The 26,125-nt window shown below is 45.4% G+C and overlaps 1 protein-coding gene across 1 annotated transcript in view; it reads left to right on the top strand.

Annotated features, from left to right (window-relative positions):
• Positions 1-4,256: 4,256 nt before the first annotated feature.
• The window catches only part of LOC147438031 (F-box/LRR-repeat protein 15-like), a 54,681-nt gene continuing 32,812 nt past the window's right edge, over positions 4,257-26,125 (top strand). The window contains exon 1 of the mRNA XM_086487398.1: positions 4,257-4,608. Coding sequence (XP_086343524.1) covers positions 4,377-4,608 — 232 coding nt within the window. The 5' untranslated portion in view covers positions 4,257-4,376. The remainder of the gene's footprint in view (positions 4,609-26,125) is intronic.

Raw genomic sequence — 26,125 nt, 5'->3', positions numbered from 1 at the left:
GAGAGATGGTTTGTTAAAGAGCAATGCTACCTAATAGAGCTTAAAGACCTTAGGGTTAGCTTCATTAAAGACCTCCAAAAGTTAGTGTTAAAAAGTCCTTTGACCTTAGGCAGGCTAGGGATGACCTTAAGGTGGGAACCCTGTCCAAGAATGAGGTACTTGTTGGCTTGCTAACTAAAGTGCTTAAAGTGTTTGTGGGAACCTTGCCCAAAGCTTGAGGTGATTTTTATGCTTAAAATGACTAAGGTTCTTGAAGTGTTCAATTAAAAGATAAACTCTCAAGGGGCATAAACGGTTTCCATGGTTTCCATGCTCGATTGACTAAGTGCTTGAAGTGTTCAATTCAAACCAAATGACTTAAGAAGCATAAAAGACACATGGCAAAATTCTCCACATGTGGCTCTCATAATGTGCTTGAATCCTATTGGATAGGCTTTAAAGGGGTCCAATGAGAATTTAGATGCATAAAAATAAATAATTAAGTTCTTTCTCTCATAGAGGAAAAAGAGGACACATGTCCCAAATGATATAATTACATATTACTATAGAGAGAGAGAGAGAGAGAGAGAGAGAGAGAGAGAGAGAGAGAGAGAGAGAGATGTGGACCAAGCATGAGAGGGGGTATACTCTCCCACATACACACACGTGCACACACACACACACATTCTCTCATTGTGTGGAGTGTAAAGTGCAAGAGCTCCATCTCCTTCTCCAAGCTTGTTGAGAAGTGGAGAACCTACACCAACACTCTTGGCTATGGAATGCAAATCCAACCAAGAGCCATGCTTCAATGCTTAAGCTTGTCATCTTCTTCATCTTCATTACTATGCTATTATGCTATGCTAAGCAAGAAGAGTGATAATAAGTGAGGAACTATTTCTATCTCCTATGGATGATTCTTCTTCCTCTTCTCTACCCTCATTCCCCGCTAGCTCTCTCCACCTTCGAAGGTGTTTGAGGCCTTGGGACTCAGGCTTGGGATAGTTGCTTTTTGCAAAGTTTATGTTATGCTTGTGAAGATTTCCATCTTCATTGCATCACCTAGGTCACAAGGAACACAAAGATTGTATTGTATCAAGTCTCTCTTGATGGGAGAATCTATAATACAAACGCCTTTTGGAGGGGGGACATGCACCAAGTAAATTCGGTCCTCAACTATTGTCATGTTCTTTAATACTCTCTCTTTTACAAAAGTTTTATCCATGCCAAGTTAATTAAGTACTATGTTTATGTTGCTAACATCAATTAAGTTCACCCCCTCTGTTCTCAAAGTAACCTCACAAAAATGCTCACGCTAATTCTCTTAATTCCGCTATTCTCAAATTTCATAGGCCATTTCCATTAGAAGAAGGACTGTGTGTTGACTGTTTCCTCATGGGAGGAGTTGACGATCATCTAGACCGCCGTCTTTGTGGAGCCACATCTTCAGAGGAACTTAGGGATTCATTGCTTTATTGCTATTTGGATTCCTCCTCTCGTATGGGAGAGAGTCTTCTTTTGGGGGTCTCATCAAGAGGCCTCCTAAGCTCTCTCTCCTCTTGGAGAGGAAGGCAAATCCCATAAGCACGAAGTTGTTAACTTCGGCTTGCAAAGTAGGGTTGCCCATACTTGATGCAACCTAGTAACAAGATAATTGATAAACATGGGGGCATCATCATTAGCACCTTCATGTGCAAAATCAAAGTTATTATGTTCATTCTACTCTCTTGGTTATTGTCAGCCGTGCTAATTATAATTATGTGTTTACAGAGTGTATTCTTTGGCAATTCAAAACCTTAGTTGCTACTCCTCGTAGCCTTTGGAAATAAGCACTTGAGTATCTACACCCACGGCTTGAATTGGTTAATTATAAAAAGTAGTAGGGTGGGTCTAACATAGCATAATTGCTGAGGGATAGCTCCCCATTATTAAGACCAAAGCTCACAAGGTGTGCACCATATCCCACATAGTGGGATCAATGAAACCGATAATAGATTCCATTCCCACTTACCCTAATTGCCGAGGGATAACTCCCCATTATTAAAACCAAAGCTCGCAAGGTGTGCACCATATTCCACATAGTGGGCTCAATGAAACCGATAATAGATTCCATTCCCACTTACCCTAATACAATTAACAAAATCAACCATTAATAGACTACTTAAGGACCTCTCTTCTTAAGCAAGAAAAGAGAAACCAAATGCTCTGATACCAACGTAATGGATATGGCCTATGAACTTTGAGAATAGCGAAATTAAGAGAATTTGAGCGAGCATTTTTGTGAGATTACTTTGAGAACATAGAGGGTGAACTTTATTGATGGTAGCAACATAAACATAGTACTTAATTAACGTGGCATGAAAAATACTTTTGCAAGAGAGAGAGTAATACAGAACATGACAATAATTGAGGACCGGATTTACTTGGAGCCGGTCCCCCCTCCAAAAGGCGTTTGTATTATAGATTCTCCCATCAAGAGAGACTTGATACAATACAATCTTTGTGTTCCTTGTGACCTAGGTGATGCAATGAAGATAGAAACCTTCATGCATCACAACATACCATAAACTTTGCAAAAAGCATTAACTATCCCAAGGCCGCAAACACCTTCGAAGGTGGAGAGAGCTAGCAGGGAATGAGGGTAGGGAAGAGGAAGAAGAATCATCCATAGGAGAAAGAAATAGTTCCTCACTTATCATCACTCTTTATGCTTAGCATAACATAATAGCATAGTAATGAAGATGAAGAAGATGGCAAGCTTAAGCATTGAAGCACGACTCTTGGTTGGATTTGCATTCCATAGCCAAGAGTGTTGGTGTAAGCTCTCCACTTTTCAACAAGCTTGGAGAAGGAGATGGAGCTCTTGCACTTTGCACTCCACACAATGAGAGAATGTGTGTGTGTGTGTGTGTGGGAGACTATACCCCCCTCTCATGCTTGGTCCACACCTCTCTTTCTCTCTCTCTCTCTCTCTCTCTCGTATTATTTAAATATTTCAATTGGACACGTGTCCTCTTTTTCCTCTTTGAGAGAAAGAACTTAATTATTTATTTTTATGCATCTAAATTCTCATTGGACCCCTTTAAAACCTATCCAATAGAATTCAAGCACATCATGAGGGCCACATGTGGAGAAACATTTGAAATTCTGTCTTTTATGCTTCTCAAGTCATTTGGTTTGAATTGAATACTTCAAGCACGTGGTTAATCACACATGGAAACCGTTGATGCCTCTTGAGAGTTTATCTTTGAATTGAACCCGTCAAGAACCTTAGTCATTTTAAGCATAAAAATCACCTCAAGCTTTGGGCAAGGTTCCCACAAACATTTTACGCACTTTAGTTAGCAAGCCGACAAGCACCTCATGCTTGGGTAGGGTTCCCACCTCAAGGTCAAAGGACTTTTTAACACTAACTGTTGGAGGTCTTTAATGAGGCTAACCCTAAGGTCTTTAAGCCCCATTAGGTAGCATTGCTCTTTAACATACCATCTCTCATTTGGACCCCTTTAACCTTGGCCCCGTGTCGAGACAGATCCATAAGCACATGTCTATATTCTAATCGTTGTTCTCGTTTATTCTCCCACATCAAATGATCAGTTTAATATGAGAAAATCATTTGGGTTGGTTAGATATTAGATTTTTTGACAAGTAGTGTACGAAAGCAAACATACCATACAATAAACCGTCACTTATATATACCTACTGCCAAGCCCATTTAGGTACACACACCACTCTCACATTTTTCATGAATACTTGTAAATAGTTACATTGCACCGTATAGGTTTTAAAAAAATTACAGTTTGGAAAAAATGCAAAATTTTCCATGATTACAATATGAGTAACAGATTTGTTTTAGGAATATGTTCTTCCCTCCACAAACCTTTGTACTCACTGGCAAGGTCTTTAATGACCTCGGGTAATGGGATTGACGACGGGCAAAGCTTTGCACTACTCTCGAGGAGAATGTGCGGCCTTAAAAATGGGTGCTAACTTATCCGCTCCCTGTCTAGGTCTCAAACTCACGACCCCCTCGTTGGGAGGATGGTACTCTAACCACACACCATCATGGGTTTGGTCGTCGAGTCCTCCACTTCAAAGCGTGATGAAGTAAACATGCACACACAAAAGTAACCGAGACCTAATTAGTAAACCATGACGCCATAAGCCTGTTGTCACAAAAAGCATGCTTTTCCTCGAAGTCCCAAGCTCCGTCTTCATTCAAGACCCCAAGTGATATAGTGCGGAGGCTCAAGAAGACCACCACGTGTGCCGATGCACATCAGCACGTGCTAAAAGGGTTGTTGAGGAAGTGGGCACTGCCCATTTTGCACAAGGTTTACCGTATGAAGCTTTCTGGGAATTTTTCAGTAATGCCCTGCGCGTGACTCTGAGTTACGATGGAGGAAGCGGCATCGTCTTCCTCCTCTTCCGGAGCAGCATCAGCATCAGCATCGTTTGCTGCAGCAGCAACGTCGTCGTCTTCCTCTGTTGAAGCAGCAGGTGCCGCAAGGCAACTTCTGATGGAAGCGAGAGATGATGGGCTGCACGAACTTTTGAGGGAAGCGAGGGATGATGGGCTCCATGCTCACAGTCGACAACTTCAAATCAGAGCGCTGCGCGACATTCGTGGTGAGTTACCCCCCTTCCTCTTCCTTCTTCCTCTCACGACCTTATCTGTTACCTAACGCAAGCAAAGCCGAGCCTATATATTTGTTCCAGCGTTTTAGCAGAGGGACCAGGATTTATTAGGGGAGTCTAGATTGCTGGCTTCGCATGCCATGTATGTTTACATTGGCAGACTCAGATTATCACCAAATGGTTGGGAGGACTTTTACAGGCGCATTTTCTTCATTTCTATATTGTCGCACGCGGAGTCTACTGATTGAAGTTGGGCTCTTATGGCTTGGACCTAGTGCACAGTATACGTGTAGGCTGATGACTCAAGCATCAGGGCTTTCGTTTGGATTATGCCTAATTTCGAGGTGGCTCCTTATCAGAGCAGGGTTATGGCTGGCAGGTTAGGGAGAACTAGTGGCCAAGGTAAGGTGCTGTCCATGCCAGAAAACGCAGCAAAAGAGGCTGAAAGATGCCGCTGTAAACAGAGTATTCAGCATCGCTCACGGTGTCGGGAGACATCGGATGCCGGATGTTGGGGCAAGAGGACGGGAGGGGCACCAAGTAATCGACTGAAAATCAGCAAAACAGTCCCAAATCCGAAGTAGAAGGTCCAACAGTTGGTATGAGCAGCCATGGAAGGAGCTTTAGGTTGCCAAGGAGGTGTAGATCCGGCTTAAAAGAGGGGCATCCAATCATTGAGGTACAAATCTGAAAACGCTGGTGTGTAGATCTCCCTTTTGCAAAACACTGGGCAGCAAGCAAAAAATGCTGGCTGCATAAAAAAACGCAAGGCAAAGAAGGTGTCCTCTGCTGAAAACAATGACCTGCAGAAAAAACGCAAGTGCTGAAATGTTGCAGCAGCAGAGGTGTGGAGAAGAAGGCGCAGGTGGAGGGGAGGAGGTTGGAGATCGAAAGGGAAGCAAAAACGCTAGCAGCCCACAAGAACGCAGCCTAGAATGGAAAACCCTAGTGGGGTAGCAACTTCGTTGCGATGAAACTCCCCGCAATGGCCTCCTTGCTGATGGCGATGGCAGATCTAGCACCCTTGTGCTCTGATGCCATGTTAGAGTGTGCAGCGGAAGGTGAGAGAGAGAGAAAGACAATTGCACGAGAGAGAGAGAGAAGAGACATGACATGAGATAGATGGTGGGTGGAAAGGTTGGCAGCCCAATAACTCCAGGTGGCTACATGGTGTGAGACAATACAAGACAATGAGAAAGAGGGTGCCCCTCCTCCTATATATAGGAGAATAGGGGCTGGTCGGGCAATAATCCTCAATATAGCCAATGACCTAAAAATATGACCCTCAAATATAAATGGGGGAATATGTGACCAAAACAGGTCTAAAGTGGGAGTGCTGAACAACCTTAAGTGTGCCTGAGATCCGTGTCCAACAGGTGTACGGGTGGCCAACCCACAACCAAGGACCAATGTGCGTGAGTGGTGAGGAGCCTGTAGACAGTGTGCGAAGCATCTGGAGATGAAGAATCTAACATCCATAAGTTGGTAGGACTTCTTCTTCTGTTACTTGTTCTTCTTAGGGTTTAGGCCTCTCGGCCAGGATCTGCAAGTTGGCTCCATTCTTTAGGGCTTTGACATGTTAGCAGTTTGTGATATCCCCCCTTCTTGAAAGAAAGTAATCGTCCGCGACTACAGCATATCTGCAAAACAACTCAAGTTAGCTCAAAATTTTTCTAAGGGACAATCCGAGGGACAATCAGTTTGCTCTTTTTTTTTGTTAAGGAGTTGGCTTCTCCTTTCGGCTCTTTTGATCATGCAGTTGGCTTCTCCTTTCGTTCGGATCAGAACTCTTGATATTCCGGTGTAGTAAAATTAGCCATCACACTCAGACCGCACTGATCTTCCACGGGTGTGATGCACTAAAATTACATACCCAGGCAATCTCATCCAATTAGGAATATTCAGTGGTTGGCACATCACAATGCAACACAAATGCTCACATATGCATGTTACAAGACATAGAAACATAAAGTCGTCAATGAACACTTCTCTCGCATAACCTAACAAGGTCTGGGCCGGGAGATATTCAACAACTCCCTCATCTCTCCTCCTGCTGAACCTAAAAAGGTCTGGGTCGGGAGTTATAGAGGCCTTTTACAACCAAACGCCCCTCAGACCGCAGCCTGTGTCATTTGGAGAGTATTGGCTCCAAACCTTGGCGCCCCTTTCGGTATTTCTTTATATTGCATCAACACAATACAAGCCTGTACTCAAGACTCTGCACCTTCTCCAAGAAGCATGCCAGAGAATGAGCCCATGGCCTCATATTTAAAGTCCCTAGGCCCCAGAAGTAGTTTTACATGAAAAGCGCTTAAACTCAAAAGCATTTGGTCCAAAAGCAATGCCCAAAAGCTACCAGCGTAATTTACGGAGTCCGTACAGCCTGCCACATCAGTATGTCAGCGTAAAACGTGGAAATCCATACGGCATGCCACGTCAGCACTGTCATCGTATTTTTCGGAGCGCTCGTACTGTTGCCACTTCATCAGTTGCGCGTGTTTGAATGGGTTTTGCTTTATTTTAATTCCTTTATGTCACTGGGGCCCCATCGGATGGGGTCCCACATAAGTTGTTAGGACTTCTTCTGTTACTTGTTACTTGTTCTTCTTAGGGTTTAGGTGCCTCGGCCAGGATCTGCAAGTTGGCTCCATTCTTCAAGGCTTTGACACGTCAGCAGTTTGTGACAGAGAGGCAACCCCTGATTTGCAATGGGATTAGGATGGCCGTCAGCTAGGAATGAGGACTAATATAGATTAGGCCGGTGGAGATCCTGCCTTGTCATTGCTTCACTAGTCAGAAGCTACCATGATAGATGTAGAGTTTGCTGGTCGAGAGTAGGGAACCCGCAGCGGGATTGCTCTTCAAATGGCTGAGATTGAGGCAGCCATCTCCTGATAATTGGCACTGGGGACTCTGGATCAGCAAGCATATCTCATATTTCAAGTAGATGTTGGTGCCAGGTGCATAAAGGTCTCCTTGTTGACATTCAAGCACCACGACCTAGGCATGATCCAACTTGTCAGCTATGGTCTTTACAGATTGATGATTCTTTATGACACTACTTATGGGTATGTCCATATGCTCATTTGGGTTGGCGAGTGATATGTATGTTTATGTGCTGAATGTTAAGAGTTCATCTTCCTGTCCGGCGATCCCAAGAGCAGATTAGAGAGTGAGGGTTGTTTTGTGACTGTGCCCGCCCGTACTTGAGGTAGACGTACCTGTACTTGGTGGTGCACATCATTGTATTGCTGGCATGAGGCGAGACCTCCGTTCCTAGGGTTTCTCGAGGTCAGAGTCTCGAGACATCTGCAGTCATGCTACTAAATATGTGTCTCTTACTTTCAGTGAGTTTACATATTTATTAGCTATTTGTTATCCATTTGTGGGGTCGTGGGGTTTTCTGGCTTGGTAGGGCAAATTGGAGTTTGTCCTATATAGGCCCCCCCCCCCCCCCCCCCCCCCCCCCCCCCCGTACTCTTGGCATAATGTGTTAATCAGATTACCAGCGTTTGGGCACTCTCTGTCTCCTAGCGTTTGCAATGTGGGCAACACATTCTCTCTCTAGCGTTTTTGCACATCCTCTCTCTAGCATTTTTTGCAGGTGGCGTCATTCCCTTGCGATCTCTGCTCCAAGCCCTAACGCTCCCTCTTCCAAACTGTTCCCACTGCTTTGCGGTGGTTGTGCACCTCCGGCGAGATCTAGTGCCCATTCGCGCTTGTGCCGTGACGGCGAGGAGATCCATCGCGATAGATTCGAGATCTATTGGCTGCCTGTCACAAAGAGGTCTTGATCGTGGTGGTTGACGAGTCTCTCATCTGATTCACCTTCTTTCTGTTGCACCTTTGACACTAAATGGGATTGCATCATGGTTTTGTGACTTGGGGGGCAGCCAATTGGCTTTAGCCTTCCCAAGGTAACAATTATAGGAGGCAGCTCAGGGTTGTCTTTGTACAATTATACAGTAAAGTATGGTATAGTTTCGTATGGGAAAAACAATATGTTACAATTTATATCGTACTGTTTAAATTCGTAGGGTGTGTTTTTTAATAGTGTTATAACCATTTAATATTGTACCGTCATACAACATGGTTGTACAATACACCATATTTGCACGATATGGGCTTTGAATTTTTGACACCATACGGAAACTTCCACAAGGCAGCTACAAAATTAGTGTTCATGCTTAGAGATTGGGGATATCGACAAGGCCCTTCAGATATGCTACCTTACACTATCAATGATTTTGATGCCCACTCGTGAGACACAGTTTTCATTACAATGTGCTGCATTACTCTATGGATTACTTGGAAGGCTTGTTGCACCCGTGTCTTGAGTGTCACTCCTTTCATTACGTCACACACTTTGGTGGAAATGTGGTCAACGCTATTGTATGTTTTGTTGTCCAAGCCGTACAATGTACTAGAAAAAGGGAACACCACGATGGTCGGCAGAGGCGAAAGGATCCGTCACAACCTCTCCATGGTCCCACTAGAGGCTGAGTCCCGAACACCCGCAACCTCTAGTCTCTTGTGTCTGCCTCTTGAGAACTGAGAATCTGGATCCAGGAACCATTGCTGCGCTACGCTCCCACAACTCTAATCTGTTGGAAAATGTGGAAGAAAGCCGACCTACACAGATCGTGAGCAAGCGGACCCTCTTCTCTTGCACCTCAAGGAAGAAGCATAGATCGGGATCCCGAGCTCCCACAACTCTAAGCTTTTGGATAATGTGGAAGAAAGCCAACTTGCACAGACCTTGAGCAAGCGGATCCACTTCTCTTGCACCTCAAGGAAGAAGCACACTCCCTCATTGTAACAGGCCATGATTGCAATCAACACCTCTATCAACACCTCTATCTATGTGAACGCTAGGGTCTAAAGCTCAAACCAATCTGCAAGGGCCCGAGAATGCTCCTTGCACGTCCTGCCTCATAGCTAGTCGTTCCCAAAGTAGACTTAACATGTCCTCGAACATCCTTGAGCATGCTTCAAAAGCAAACCCACTCCCCATAGGGTGGTCGAGAGAGGCAAAAGAATTCTCACAAAGTGGTGACGTTGCATGACTTTACTGGATTGGACAAAGTAGAAACATGGTACGGAGAACGAGGATGGAGAACGGGGTCGGTGTGTTGAATAATAAAAAGCTTTTTTTTTTTTTGGATTTTTTTGAGCTACACATATGTCCCATAGACCTAACAGCCAAGCCTCAAGGCAATGAATTATGAGAGCAGAGGGGGATTCAGCCTGAACAATAAAGGCTAAGGAGGCCAAGCTTGAGGTCCTCCTTTTGTAAGCTATGGGGGCCTCCAAAAGTGGCCCTATAGGAGCCCAAAAGCCATGGTGAAAATGGCCCTAAAAGGATGCTGGCTACTACCTCTTTCACTGACTTTCCAGGTAACATCACTTGTGAGTGGAAAGGGGTGTTATACTCGGAGGTAGACAGGTACATGCACGGCCTCTCCTTATTTACAAACGGATCGTGAGATAGAGGTTGGGTGTGTGAGAGCAACCTCGAGATAGACCTCTAGAGGAGAGGTTACGAGATCGGGATGGAGAGGAGGACCTCGAGCAGTGGACAAAAGGATAGAGCAGGAGGATCGGTAGTTGGGCCACTTCAGCAGACCTTGGATCTCTTGGAGATTCTATCGCAGGTGCCTCTCACTGTAGGATCTATTGAGTGAGATCACAAGAGTGAGTCCTCTCATTTTGCGGAGGAGTTTGACTACTTAGCAGGCTTTGCATCATGAGCATATGTCCCATCAAGCCTGCACAGTTCTTTGTGCTTGGTCCATGGAGATCTCCAGACGTCTCTTTGAGAAGTGGACCACTGTGTATTGACATGTTTTTCGTTCAGTTGTCAGGATCGTGTCACATTTTCCTTCATCTAGAGAGAGCTCCATGATCAGATTCAGAGTACAGGTTTTACATGAGGGCACCTTTTGGACCAGGTAGGCTGTTTATGATACCATACAGGAGCAGATGATGGTTGAGGCCAACTATTTTATGGATATCAGACAATTTGCAGATTTGTTTGAGAGCGGCTTTGGGGAGGTTGATTTGGTCAGAGAGATGTTTATCTCGGTATCTCCCCTTAGCTTTTGAGGTGGACGACAAGAGGGTCCGTCTTGCCTCTCTTACAATATGGTTGTGCCACAGATCTGCTTCCTTTTTTGGAGTTCATCATCAAGAAATGTTAGAATGGATGCGGATGATTTTAGAGGCACATCCTAGGGGTTCACAATCCTTAGCTTTTGTGAGTTGCTATAGGAGGTCTTTACAACGGATGCTTTATATTAATCAGGTACACAACACTGGACTTCGTGGTTTTTGCTACATTGTTCAAGGTGGACAAAATTTTGGGCACATTTGTGTAGGCTTGATCACTATCCAGATAGCTACATTTCACTACCTGATTAGAGCATCTTTATCCGCAGATGTTTCCTGTGGTTGGTTTGGGGATTTTTCCCATGACGTCATTGTTTTTCTTTCAAGGTTTTTCCCATAATTGTTGTATATGGACCATGGTTGATTTTATGTAATGCATAGGGCACGCGCGCGGGCGCACACACACACATAGAGAGAGAGAGAGAGAGAGAGAGAGAGAGAGAGAGAGAGAGAGAGAGAGAGAATGAAATGACGTGTCAAGCCATTGAAAAACGGAGCCAACCTGCAGATTTCGTCCGAGGGGTCTAAATCCTAAGAAGCAGCAGCAGAAGAAAGAAGTCCTACCAACTTATGGGACCCCGTTTGATGGGGCCCAGGGGACCTAAAGGCATTAAAACTAAAGCGGGACCAACACGCGCGCACGTGTGCACACACACACAAAGTGTAGAAGATGATGATGTGGCAATAGTATGGACAGCCCGCAAAACGCGTTGACATGTTATGTGGCACCTGCACAATTTCCACGTTTTACGTTGATGACGGGTCGGATTTTCGTAATTTGCGCTGACAACTTTTTATGCCAATTTTTTGGGACGAGATGCTTTTGAATTTGAAGCTTTTCATGTAATTGTTTTTCATAAGCCAAGGGCCTTTAAATTTGTGCCATGGGCTCATTCTCTGGCACGCTCCCGCGTGGAGGTGCAGAGGATGGAGTACCGGCGTTGTATCTTGTTCAAGCAATATAAAGAAATACCGAAAGTGGCACCAAGGTTTGGGGCCAATGCTCTCTCGGGGTGCCCGTTCCCATGATAGTGGTATCAGAGCTTCAGGCGTGTGCCTTTCTAAAAGCATACCGGTCCTACCAAAGAGCAGACAGAGCAAGATGACGCTTCCAAGTTTTACAGAATTTTTATCAAAGAATCTTCGTGTCCAGACCCGAGACTTTACTTCCAAGTTTTACAAGATTTTATCAAAGAATCTTCGTGTCCATACACCGGACTTATTAGCCACTCTCACCCTTCATCGCGCATCAGGCGCGCTCCCGTCTTCATCGCTATGTTTGACAGGGCACAAGCCATGGTGAAGTAATTAGAAGAATCTGAGATCTCTCGAGCCATCGTTTTTTTTTCTAGGGGCAGTGCCAAGCCGCTAACTCCAAGGACTTGGCAAGCTTTCAGTAAATTTTTGCCCGAAGCTACATGCCTTTAGACATCTTTCTTTGTAACAAACTTGGACACCCCAAGTCTAGAATCTGTCGCGACACTGGAGAGAATCACTTAAAACACTTCACAACTTTAAAATCACAGTTCAATTCGAGACGACACGCCTCGGCGTAGTTCTGTGCCCAGAGAGTACAACTCCCGCAGGGTCCTCGCTCTCAGACTCTGCGTCTAGATGCTCTGAGAAGTGAGGCCCATAGTTATTGGGGAACGGACCTTAGAGGGCCTGGAACGTCGGAACGGCATTCCACAGTCCACAGCAACAAGGAACGGCCTGGAACGTCTGGGTGTTTTGGCAGACAGTGACTCACCGGAACGGCGGGACCGGAACGCCTCGGAACGGCCAGTCAACGGACAAATTCCAATGGTCATAAATGGTAGATTTTGGGACACCGACACCAAGTACTTCATCCATGGTTGAGGTCGAGCCGGGCCTAGAGCTTGATGATGAGGAATGGGAGGATGTGCATGATGTACAGCCGGCTACTACGAATTGGGAGGCTTCTCAGGCTAGTGGCTCTTGAGTCTTAAGTATTGAGACTCAAGAGTTGCGACTTTAGGACTTCCAAGTTCCATTATCCTTACCTTTTTGTATGGTTGCTTGCCCTCTTTGTAGCATCTTTATGGTATTTGTCACCTTTAGTCTTTTTGTAACAAATTGTTGACGTGTTGACCTACTGAAGAACGGAGCTACCAGCCGAGGGGCCTAAACCCTAAGAAGAACAAGTAACAGAAGAAGTGTCACAAAGTGATGATGTGGTTGCTCGAGAGTAGAAACCCTAACCCTAATTTTTGCAAGAAACCCTAACTGCTGAAACCCTAATTTTGAAACCCTAACCCTAAAACTTGCAAACACTAATTTTAGAAACCCTAACCCTAAAACCTGCAAACCCTAATTCTAGAAATCCTAACCCTAAAACTGCAAAAACCCTAACCCTAATGGAGCAGGAGATTTCCGCGTTTTGCGTTGGCTAATGATGTGACAGGGTGTACGGATTTTCGTGATTTATGCTGGCAGCTTTTTGGCTTTGCTTTTGGACCATAAGCTTTTGAGTTTTGAAGGCTTTTCACTGTAATTGCTTTTTAGGCCAAGGGCCTTTAAATATGAGGTTAGGGCTCATTCTCTGGCATGCTTCCTGGAGAAGGTGTCACCAGCGTGTGACTACTATTTATCCTTTTTGTTGATTTCTTTCTTATTATCTATTTACTTTCACTTTTTGGAAACACCCCTCGGGAAATCTAACTGCCCTGCATTGCATAGCTAGTGTGGAACTGTCCAGAGGGAGTCCAGGCCTGAGGGCAAGAGAGCACTAAGGTTGGACAAGGACTATGGTTAGCCAAGTGGGGTCATTGACTAGCCAAAGTGGAATCCTTTGCTACAGATGTTACATTTCAGTTTTGGATGTGGCCGCAGTGTACAAAGAGGGTCGGATGACCTAGAAAGATACAATGGCAGCATCTCCTAAAATTTAGGGAACTGCTATTTTGGGACCTGAAAATGTGTTGGCGTCATTACCTCCGGAATGACAAAGGGAACATTTTCTTACTCTGCCGTGAAGTCAACTGGGCAACCGGTTGGGATATTTTTAGGCGGCAACCCCGAAACGGGAAAATGCTTGTAAATGTGCCAAGTGGCACATTCTGGTGCACTTGCCTTATGCAACAAGAAGTGGCGCTGAATTTGAAGAGGGGAGAGCCTCATTTTCAGATTTTGTCACAGGTTAAGAGCTATGGAGTGCTTGCTTTCCCTCTTATGCACAGTGCGGTGCCAGGAGTGATGCCCTGCACGCTATGCACTGCCCTCTCTCTCCCCTTTGGCAGTATGTTATGCCCCTCTAGTGGGCTCTTCATTTGACCAATGTACAGTTGTGTGGGTTCATGCGCGATTGCCGAGGCAAGAGCCTCTTGCACAGGTACTGGATTAGCTAGCGGCTAATCCCCCCGCAGGTACAGGTGAATTCGGAGAGGTTTCACGCCAGAAATCTCGTCCGATTCAAAGGGCAAGTAGCCCTACAGGTGCGGGAGCTCGAGGACTTGCTAGGGATGCGACCGGCACGTGAAACGGAGCCCGAAACAGCGAATTACAGCCTGCTGTGTATTTTTGCAGGTTTAGGGTTTTGGCCCTAAACGGACCCTAATACCCCCAGGAGGTTCGGGGACGCAAGGGGACCGCTGTACAGGCGATCTGGCGCATTTTCAGGGCTGAAAACAGAGAATTCAGCGTGCTGCAGATTCTCGCCAGGTTTTGCAAAGTGCCCGTATGCGTCGGGAAAGTCGGTCAATGTGTGGGAATACTGACCGTGAAGGGTTCTAGTACAGTTATGTTGCCGAAATCGGGCTGGAACAGAGGAAATTCAGCCGAGTTTGTGCGGGGCAGCTTGTAGGGAACCTCAGCGTTTATTCCCTCTTGTGAACAATAAAGAAATACCGAAAGGGGCGCCTAAGTTAGGGGCCAATCTGGTGTCTGTCTACTCATACAGGTGCAATCTAGCAGCCTGTATCCCTCTCCCCTTTGTTGTGTCTTGAAAGTACAGGTAAAATAGACGACTAATAATGGGTGAAAGCTAAATCAAGGTTTAAAGTAAAGTCTACCGCCCTTTTTGGATTGAACAGGCCGGTTTCATGGTTCCATCGACGGGATTAAATCACTTTTTCCCATAGAAGTGAGCCTTGGTCAGTTTTGGACTTGAAGACACAGGGGATCATAGACCAGACACAGGGAATTGCAATTATGGCTGACAGACCAGATGATGTGACTGAAGAGGTTTCCTCTTCACAGGGTCAACAGACACATGAAGTGGGTGAGTCCTCAAGACCACCACAGACTGATGATGATATATTCAGGACCCAGTTGGCTAGTGTTGTGGCTATGTTTACACAAGTAATGCAGAACCCAAGGTTTTTAGCCTTTCTGCAACCTCCTGTTCCGTCTCAGCAAGTTGGGTCACTGGATCATATTCAAAAGCCTGTTAAGGCTCGAGCACAGGTGATTCATACCGCACAGTCAATGGAAACACCTGTACACTGGACGGAGAACATGCAGTCTCCACAACGTATGCCTAAGGTGCAAGAAGAGGTGGCTGAGATGCCAGTCTTTCAAGCTGTACCAGTTCAGCCCGCCACCTTTCAACAGCCTATAGCTGGTTCTAATGGGCAGGGAAGCAACTTACAGGCTATGCAACAGGTCTTCCCACCACCTTCAGTACACCCTGGCTATGTTGGAGGTGGATCGGTATTCGAGAGCATGGCTGGTCATGCACCTGGAAATCAGTTTTACACGCCAGGAACAGTGTTTGGCGGTGCTCAAACGATGATGCCTAACCCCATGTACAGTGTCATGGGTATGCAACCAGGGTTTCAAAGCACTCAGGGACAGTTCGGGATGCCACAGGCAAATTTTGGTATGGCTGGAATTACAAATCAACAGCCAAATATGGCATTTCCAGGTCAAGTTAATAGCGGCCAAGGAACACAGATGAACCCTAATAGTGTTCCCATGTTTCAGTCACTTCCATACGACAATTTAACGCCGCTGGAGAGGCCAACTCCGTACAAAGAAGGTGGCAAAGGTGTGTCATTCACGACCTTTACAGGGTTTGATGACAGGAAGAAGGCTCTTTCATTCCTCCAGCAGTTTGATAAGGCCTATGCAGGGGGAAACTTTACAGAGGCTTCAAAGGTCCGCAAGGCAGCCACTTTCTTGACAGGGAATGCGGGACAATGGTGGACAACTTTATTGCTTCAAGGGCAAGCTCCGTCCACATGGATTTACTTTTAAGCAGATTTTTGCAGCAGCATGGTTATCTGATGATTTCGAAGCAGATGTCATGACAGAATGGCACCAGCTAAATGCTGCTACTTGCAGAAATCTGGATGATTACAATCGGAAGTTTTGGAAAGCTCTACTTCCAGTAACTTCCTATAGGTTTGTGCCATTGACAGAACAGATAGAAAAATACTGTTGTGGCCTACCTAAAGGATTGAGAAAATACTGCACAAAGACCAAAGTCACTACTTTGACGCAGCTCATCGAGGTAGCAAACACTGGCAATGGTTTGCTCAAGGGAGAAGATTGTGAATTTAACACTGGCGTCAAGGTAGGATCAGGCAAGAAAAATTCAGCCAAGAAGCACGTTCCCAATGAGGCTCCTAAAGGGACTCAGGAGTCGGCCAACACAGGGAAAGACAAAGCTACGGCTGAATCAGAAAAAGGACCAGCAAAGAAATGGAAAAGACGTTTTCCTCGCAAGTCAGAAGAGCAAAAGAAGGTCCTGAGGACAGAGAACAAATGCTTTATATGTGAGCAGCCTGGCCACATTGCTTACAATTGTCCTACAAAGAAAAGGCCAGCTGATTCTGAAGACAAGGAAGACAAGAAAGGAAAGAAGCCCATGGCTGGTCTAGTGCCAGATATGGTGGGCGACAAGCCAAATTCAGATGCAAGTGAGCTTTGCAGAGCATGGGGAAAGGTTAGGGATCAAACAGTGCTTATCTTCTTTGATCCAGGTGCCAAAGCCAACTTTATTTCCCCAGAATTGGCTTCAAAGTTGGGAATCAGACCTGAAGAGATGGGGTATACAGCAGAGGCAGGTTTGGCATGTCCTGGCCATACAGAGGCTGTGACACCCATCATTGGAAAGTTGCGTCTACATATCCAGTCCTATGTAGATGCTGAAGAATTTTACATCATGCCACTGGACGGATGTGATGTGTTGTTAGGTATTCCTTGGTTGTCTCGTGTACAGGGAATCATGGATGCCTACAACAAAAAGATCACTGTACAGAGCAGGGGAAAGACTCACATTCTGGATGTAAAGCTTAAAGGGGAGTCTATTCCTACTGTATCAGCTTCTGCTATTACTTCTGTAATGAAAAAGCATCTTTCTGCGTACTTGGTTTTTGCACGTGAAGTGTCAGATTGTGATGAATCAAATTTATCTGTGCTAGATAAAGAAAGGTCAATGTTTTTACAACAGTATAGTGACTGTTTTTCCGATTCATTACCGTCTCAATTACCGCCAGAGAGACCTGAGGACCATGCGATAGATTTGGTGCCAGGCTGTAGCCCACCAAATAAGCCTCCGTACAGGGTTAGTGCGGCTCAGCAGAAAGAGATAATGGGCCAAGTACAGGAGTTGTTAGAAAAGGGGCTGATTCAGCCCAGTTCATCTCCATTCTGTTCTCCAGTGTTGTTGGTGCAGAAAAAGGATGGCTCATGGCGTATGTGCATCGACTACCGTGCACTGAACAAGAATACCATCAAGAATAGGTTCCCTATACCTAGAATTGATGATATTATGGACAAATTAGAAGGAGCAGCTATGTTTAGCAGGATAGATCTAAAGAGTGGGTATCATCAGATCCGCATTAGATCAGAGGATGTGCACAAGACTGCTTTTAGAACGACGTTTGGCCTTTACGAATTTTTAGTGATGCCCTTTGGTCTCACAAATGCTCCTGCTACGTTTAATAGGATGATGGACAGAATTTTCCGTCCACACCAGCAGTTTGTTGGTACATTCTTTGATGACATGATAGTCTACTCAAAGAATGAAGAGGAGCATAGGCATCACTTGGCCATTGTGTTCAAAGAGCTACGCAGTCATAGGTTGCTCATCAATGCAAAGAAAAGTGAGTTTTTTTCTGGAAGAGATTCACTTTCTGGGACACATTGTCTCAAAGGATGGTGTCAGAATGGATCCTGCAAAAGTCGAAGCGATCAAGTCATGGCCAAATTTGAAGACGGTGCATGATGTCCGAAGCTTTTTGGGACTATGCTCCTATTACAGAAGGTTTATCCGAAATTTCGCTGAGATTGCTTCACCTTTACATACTCTTCAAAAGAAGGCAGTCACCTTCAGATGGACACAGAAAGAGATTTCAGCTTTTAATCTCTTAAAGGAAAAGATGACTTCAGATCCAGTCATTGTGTTGCCAGATCTTAGGAAGTCATTTGTGGTCCAGTGTGATGCCTGCGGTAGTAGCATTGGTGCAGTGCTAATGCAAGATGGCAGGGTAGTAGCCTATGAGAGCAGAATTTTGCAAGGGCCAGAGATGACCATGCAGGTCTATGAGAAAGAGTTACTGGCTGTGATTCATGCGCTCTTAAGTTGGAAACACTACCTGCTATGTGCAGATTTCGTTGTCCAAACGGATCATCAGACCTTGCGATACTTCTTGACACAAACAAAGTTATCTGAGAAGCATATGCGATGGGCAAATATCTTGTCCATGTTCCATTTTCAGATTGTGCATGTGGAAGGCAAGAAGAACGTTGTGGCTGATGCCTTGTCAAGGAAGCCACAAATTTCAGCTGTGTCGATTCCTTATCATCATGAACTTGATGATATGAGAGAACAGTATGCAAATGATGAAGATTTTGCAAGGGTCTTCGAGCAGCTAATGGATGGACAACGTCATGAACACTGTCTTCTCAAAGATGGGTTCATGATGATGCATGGCAGATTGTGTGTCACAAAGCCATTGCGACGCAAAGTTATGGAAGAGAGTCATGTCCCACCGTATGCAGGGCATCGTGGTATCGATGCTACAGTTAAAGCGGTAGAGACATTCTTCTATTGGCCTACATTGAGAAGAGATGTGGATGCCTTTGTGCGAGAATGCCTAATATGCCAAAAGGTCAAGTTTGACAGGCAAAAGGCACCAGGGTTATTGCAACCACTACCTATTCCAGATAAACCATGGGAAAGTATTGCTATGGATTTTATCTTTGATCTTCCGAGAACGCATACAGGAAATGATGGTATTTGGACCATTATTTGCAGATTCAGCAAACAGGCTCATTTTATTCCTGTCAGGAAGAAGATAAAGCCAGATCAGATGGCTCGCTTGTTTATGAGCAATATTTTCAAGTATCATGGCATGCCACAGTCGATTGTTAGCGACCGTGATCCACGCATGAGAAGTTTGTTCTGGAGAGGCTTGTTTGAGAATATGGGCACCACGCTCAAATTCTCTTCGTCATTTCATCCTCAAACAGATGGGCAGTCAGAAGAGGCAAATTCTACTGTCCTAGATCTGCTGAAGTGCTATGTGTCAGAGCATAAAGGAAAGTGGGAGCAGTATTTGCCATTGGTGGAGTATGCATACAATAATACAGTGCATTCATCAACTGGCAAGGCACCTTTTGAGATAGTTGAAGGTGGCAAGAAAGTTCCTCCCATACTGCATACAAAGGACAAGATATTTGAAGCAGATAAGTATGTTCAAGAAATGGATGAAATGTACAAGAAGGTCAAAGTGGCCTTAGAAAGGACTCAGGCAAAGCAAAAGAAAGCAGCTGATCGTCACCGCCGTGAAGTGGTATATTCACTTGGTGATTGGGTGCTTTTACGCTTTGAAAAGGCAAGGTTAAAGAAGATGACGGGCAAGGAAAGACTGTTTCCAAAGCTCAGCATGCGTTACTATGGGCCTTTTCAAGTATGCGACATAATCAGTGATGTTGCATATAGGCTGAAATTGCCTGACAGTTGGAAGATTCACAATGCGTTTCATGTGAGTCTTCTCAGACCCTATGTGGGTGATGTGCCAGAAGATATACCAGCTGAAGATCAGCTGGAAGTCGAGGAACTTGACGAGATCTTGGTCCCTGAACAGATTTTGGCACACAAAGAAAGGAAAGTGAAAGGCAAGGTTGCTAGGCGTTACTTGGTAAAGTTCAGAAACTATCCACTAATGGATGCTAAGTGGATGGAAGAAGGTGAACTTGCAGAGTCACCAACTGTGTTATCACTTTACCTGGAAGCCTTCGATTTGCAACCTACCTTGACCCCTTGAGTTTCAAAGCTAAATGGATTGTCAGTGTGACAATGGCTTCTGAAACAAATGATGTACAAGGTATTTAAAGTGAGCTCAAATCAAATACCTGTTACATGAATGTTAGAGCTGTACAGATTGTCAGTTTGGCAATTGCTCTTATGGAATGTCCAAAAGTTTGGTTAGTGCTATAGAAGTGAGTATTTCTTGTCAGTTTGTCAAGGATACAGTGATTGCTTCTATTGAAGAGTACATGTGTAACTGCATTCTTAAACTATCGGTTTGGGTATGCTCGAAAGTGTTACAGGATCCAACGTGTACTATAAGACAGTGGCAAAATGTGCAGCTACCATTTTGTCATTGGAAAGTTAGTGACTCAAAGCAATGGCAGAGTGCGAAGCTACCACTATGTCATTGGGACAGGGTTCACACGCAGGCAATACATGAGTCAACAAGGTGTTGAATACACCAGGGTTGACAATGAGCATGTATGTGTCGTACATGTGTCGACAGGTGTTGAATACATCAATGTTGACTAGGAGCTTGTACGACATAGATGCAAACGAGGACGTTTGAGATTTCAAGAGGGGGGTATGTCACCAGCGTGTGACTACTATTTATCCTTTTTGTTGATTTCTTTCTTATTATCTATTTACTTTCACTTTTTGGAAACACCCCTCGGGAAATCTAACTGCCCTGCATTGCATAGCTAGTGTGGAACTGTCCAGAGGGAGTCCAGGCCTGAGGGCAAGAGAGCACTAAGGTTGGACAAGGACTATGGTTAGCCAAGTGGGGTCATTGACTAGCCAAAGTGGAATCCTTTGCTACAGATGTTACATTTCAGTTTTGGATGTGGCCGCAATGTACAAAGAGGGTCGGATGACCTAGAAAGATACAATGGCAGCATCTCCTAAAATTTAGGGAACTGCTATTTTGGGACCTGAAAATGTGTTGGTGTCATTACCTCCGGAATGACAAAGGGAACATTTTCTTACTCTGCCGTGAAGTCAACTGGGCAACCGGTTGGGATATTTTTAGGCGGCAACCCCGAAACGGGAAAATGCTTGTAAATGTGCCAAGTGGCACATTCTGGTGCACTTGCCTTATGCAACAAGAAGTGGCGCTGAATTTGAAGAGGGGAGAGCCTCATTTTCAGATTTTGTCACAGGTTAAGAGCTATGGAGTGCTTGCTTTCCCTCTTATGCACAGTGCGGTGCCAGGAGTGATGCCCTGCACGCTACGCACTGCCCTCTCTCTCCCCTTTGGCAGTATGTTATGCCCCTCTAGTGGGCTCTTCATTTGACCAATGTACAGTTGTGTGGGTTCATGCGCGATTGCCGAGGCAAGAGCCTCTTGCACAGGTACTGGATTAGCTAGCGGCTAATCCCCCCGCAGGTACAGGTGAATTCGGAGAGGTTTCACGCCAGAAATCTCGTCCGATTCAAAGGGCAAGTAGCCCTACAGGTGCGAGAGCTCGAGGACTTGCTAGGGATGCGACCGGCACGCGAAACGGAGCCCGAAACAGCGAATTACAGCCTGCTGTGTATTTTTGCAGGTTTAGGGTTTTGGCCCTAAACGGACCCTAATACCCCCAGGAGGTTCGGGGACGCAAGGGGACCGCTGTACAGGCGATCTGGCGCATTTTCAGGGCTGAAAACAGAGAATTCAGCGTGCTGCAGATTCTCGCCAGGTTTTGCAAAGTGCCCGTATGCGTCGGGAAAGTCGGTCAATGTGTGGGAATACTGACCGTGAAGGGTTCTAGTACAGTTATGCTGCCGAAATCGGGCTGGAATAGAGGAAATTCAGCCGAGTTTGTGCGGGGCAGCTTGTAGGGAACCTCAGCGTTTATTCCCTCTTGTGAACAATAAAGAAATACCGAAAGGGGCGCCTAAGTTAGGGGCCAATCTGGTGTCTGTCTACTCATACAGGTGCAATCTAGCAGCCTGTATCCCTCTCCCCTTTGTTGTGTCTTGAAAGTACAGGTAAAATAGACGACTAATAATGGGTGAAAGCTAAATCAAGGTTTAAAGTAAAGTCTACCGCCCTTTTTGGATTGAACAGGCCGGTTTCAGAAGGTGTAGAGTCTGGAGTGCCGGCTTGTACTATGTTGATGCAATATAAAGAAATACCAAAAGGGGCGCCAAGGTTTGGGGCCAATACTCTCTGGGGTGGAATTCCGCCACTATGTGTCGTCGCGTGTCGTCTCTCTCTTTCGGTTCAGTTGTTCTTGGAGTGCTAAAAGTCTGTTCAGTCTGTTCTTTCCTATTGGTACGTGGTGCCCGTCTTGTGACAGTGGTATCAGAGCATCAGGCGTGTGCTTTTTGGAAAGCATACCGGTCCTACAAAAGAGCAGACAGAGCTTTTTGGAATTTTATTTGAGGTATCTTCGTGCTCCGACGCTGGACTTATTAGCCACTCCCACCCTTCATCGCGCATCGGGCGCGCTCCCGTCTTCACCGCTCATGTCTTACAGGGCATAAGCCATTAAGATCACTTTCAAAAGAAGGATCCAAGATTTGTTTCGAGTCACTGTTTTTCTCAGAGGTAGTGCCATGCAAATGTTGATGTCTATAGCTACCAAGCAGCATACTCGAAGTACTTGGCACGCTTTCAAGAAAATTTTTGCCCGAAGTTATATGGTTTCTGACATCTTCCTTTAGAGTGCAACTTCTGGCAGAGTGGGGTATCCTGAAATGTCTTACAGGGCATAAGCCATTAAGATCACTTGCAAAAGAAGGATCCAAGATTTGTTTCGAGTCACTATTTTTCTCAGAGGTAGTGCCATGCAAATGTTGATGAATACAGCTACCAAGCAGCATACTCCAAGTACTTGGCAAGCTTTCAAGAAAATTTTTGCCCGAAGTTATATGGTTTCTGACATCTTCCTTCAGAATGCAACTTCTGGCAGAGTGGGGTATCCTGAAATGCTTGCCATGGAAACCCTAGCAATTATAACTTGAAGTTTCTCGACATCTCTCAGTAGATGTCTCTTCACGAGCAGATGACCTTGGAGGTTCGGTGTGATTGCTATCTCTTGGGACTACCATCGTCGCCAAAGAAACATTGTCTGTCCAAGAGCTGATGGACCATGTTGTGCTCGGCTACGACCTCATGGAAGGAACCTAACCCTAATTTTTGGTGCAGGTTTCAAGATGGAAAGTCAGTCGACTTTTCGAGCTCGACTGATGTCGAGATTGCTTTTTAAGTTTGAGTTCTGTTTGATCTTGTTTGGTGATCCTGTTTGAAATTTGTTTGAAATGGATGGTATCTGTTTTGAACCTGTTTTGGTGCCGATTTGAATTGTTTTGACTCTGGTTTGATACTGGTTTCAATGATTGGTGATTTTACTCCCAGGTGGAGAAGTGAGAAATACTGTTTTGGTATTGTTTGAATCTCGGAACGACGCAGGCCGATGCTTGGGGAGCGTATTGTTATATGTTTGAAAACCTCCGAACGACGCAGGTCGATGCCTCAGGAGTGTTTCGTTGTATGTTTGAAAACCTCCGAACGACGCAGGCCGATGCCTGGGGAGCGTTTGGTTGTATGCTTGTAAAATAATTGTTGTTGTGACTCCCGGCCCGGACCTAGATGGTTATGTGGGAGGAGTATTAAGAAGTCTGAGCAGTGGTTACTCTCAACACCTTCAAACGACGCAGGCTGCGGTCTGGGGGGCGTTTGGTTGTAAAAGGCCTCTATATCTCCCGGCCCGGACCTTTTTAGGTTATGCGGGAGGAGTGTTCGTCGGCGGCTTTATGTTTCTATCTCTTGTAACATGCATATGTGAGCATTTGTGTTGCATTGTGATGTGCCAATTAATGAATATTCCTAATTGGATGAGATTGCCTGGGTATGTAATTTTAGTCTATCGACATTGCTGCCCTTAGGGTTAGGGTTTCTGCAGTTTTAGGGTTAGGATTTCCAGAATTAGGGTTTGCAGGTTTTAGGGTTAGGGTTTCCAAAATTAGGGTTTGCAGGTTTTAGGGTTAGGATTTCCAGAATTAGGGTTTCAGCAGTTAGGGTTTTTGGCAGAAATTAGGGTTAGGGTTTCTACTCTCGGGCAACCACATCATTACTTTGTGACACTCCTTTTGTTACTTGTTCTTCTTAGGGTTTAGTCCCCTCGGCCGGTAGCTCCGTTCTTTAGTAGGTCGACATGTCAGCAGTTTGTTACACTTTTGGTATTGTGGTCACTGGTTTGCCCTCCTTGTAGTCTCATTATGGTATATGTCACCTTTGGTTTTTTTGTTGGCGGGTCTTGTTAGCCAAAATTAAGCGAAGCGTATTTTACTCAATGTTATGGCTCAACTTTCAAAGTGTCAAGTCTTTTTTCTTACTTCTACTCTTGCAATTATTTGAGAGCTCTAATCTGTAATTACACGTGCTATTGTGTATGGGTATAGCTTGAGCCTTGCATGTCCATGGTCTTGCACCGCCACCTTGACCACGTGCAGTAGAGTCGACTTCATCCCACCACGACCATGTTTGCACGGTAGGCCTCGTTCGAGAAGAGCCGTCTTGGGTGGAGTTAGCTTGAGATGACATGATGGTGGAGAGAGAGTAGAGGAGAGCTTGTGTGGAGAGAGTAGAGGAGAGCTTGAAAGTTGAGAGGGTAGAGGAGGGAGAGAGTGGGTAGAGAGGAGACTCAAGGGTAGAGGAGGGAGAGAGTGCCAAGTGGGTAGAGAGGAGACTCAAGGGTAGAGCTCCAAGCCTCGTGAGCAATGAGAACTTGAGACATAGTGACCCAAAGGGTGGCTTTTATAGCCACTGGGTCGCCTCAAACTTTCAATATGGTTGTTGGGTTTGCAATTGGCCGTTTGAAACGGCCCATATTTTCAAAATTCAAAAAATTTGACCGTTGATCGGTTGCCCGTCTTTGGCCATCCTCGTCTGTCCTCGGGACGTTCCCTTGCGTTCCACCTTTGGCACTTCATTTCCGGCTGTTCCCATCTGTCCGAGCCCGTCCCCGTCCTGGTTTCGGCCGTCCCCCGCCCCTAGGGCCTGTCCCCTCCGTCCCCTGTGACTGTTGTGATGTGACTGTCGTCTTTGTACAAGTGCTAGATGTGTCGTGTCTAGTGCGTCGGTACTAACAATTAATTTCTACTAAGACAGTTTATGGCCTCTGTCTGTTTTGCATGCGTAATCGAGGACGATTACAATTCTTTCAAGAGGGGGGCATGTCCAACTTATGGATCTTTGCCGAGGAGCCTAGGGACACCTAGGCCATTAAAATTTAAGCGAAGATCATGCTGATGTGGCTGCTGTATGGACGACCGCAAATTACGCCGGAAAATGCGTTGATTGTACGGATTGCCGGGAAACGCGCTGGCTGGTTGTACGGATTTCCGCAATTGGCGCCGACTGCTTTTGTTGGTAGATTTTAGCCAAAGATGCTTTTGGAGTTGATTGCTTTTGATTTATTGCTTTTGGGGGCTCTACTTTTGGCATCCCTTTGTAACCTTTATAAGTGACCCAAGGGGCTCACTTCTCAGGAGTCGGCGCATCTGGACGCAGAGTCTGAGAGCGAGGACCTGCGGGCGGTTGCACTTTGCTCAAAGATTAATTTAAAAGAAATACCTATCTCTCTTGGCACGGAACTACGCCCCAGGCCGTGTCGACTGTTAATTTTCTGAAGTGTTTTGAAGTGAATCTCTGTTGTGTCGCGATAGAATCTTGACTTGGGGTGTCCAAGTTTGTTACGAAACGTGAGCGCTGTTGTGGTAGCTGCTCCATCTGTTTCCGAGTGTCCCTAAGACTGGCTAGCCTCTCCTCTCATCAGGCTTTCTCTATGTTTGCGCAGCTCGAGCAAAAACAATCCCATACATTTTTGATCCTCATACCCCATGACTCTAGAAAGTGGTCCAAAGCCCTCCCCGAAGGGGCAGTGAAAGCGGCCTCGTATTTCATAGTAAACTGGGTAGCGGCATGTGTAGTGCAACTTTGTCTCCGCCTCCATGTGACATACGCTCTATCTACGAGTCTCGATTCGAAGATGGTGTGAAGATGTATCTGGCCAATAGCGCATCGTATCCCATGAGATAAGTGGGTGTCCATGTATTTGGGCCGCTTCACAAAACCATCCTCAGTAAGCTCAAGAAGATGGTCTCTATAGAAAGCCATCTTCGTGC

The sequence above is a fragment of the Adiantum capillus-veneris genome, chromosome 17 (genome assembly GCF_014529385.1).
Source record: "Adiantum capillus-veneris isolate H3 chromosome 17, ASM1452938v2, whole genome shotgun sequence".
In the NCBI taxonomy this organism is placed as follows: domain Eukaryota; kingdom Viridiplantae; phylum Streptophyta; class Polypodiopsida; order Polypodiales; family Pteridaceae; genus Adiantum; species Adiantum capillus-veneris.
The sequence above is the reverse complement of the archived record's forward strand: the minus strand, read 5'-3'. Positions and strand labels throughout refer to the sequence as shown.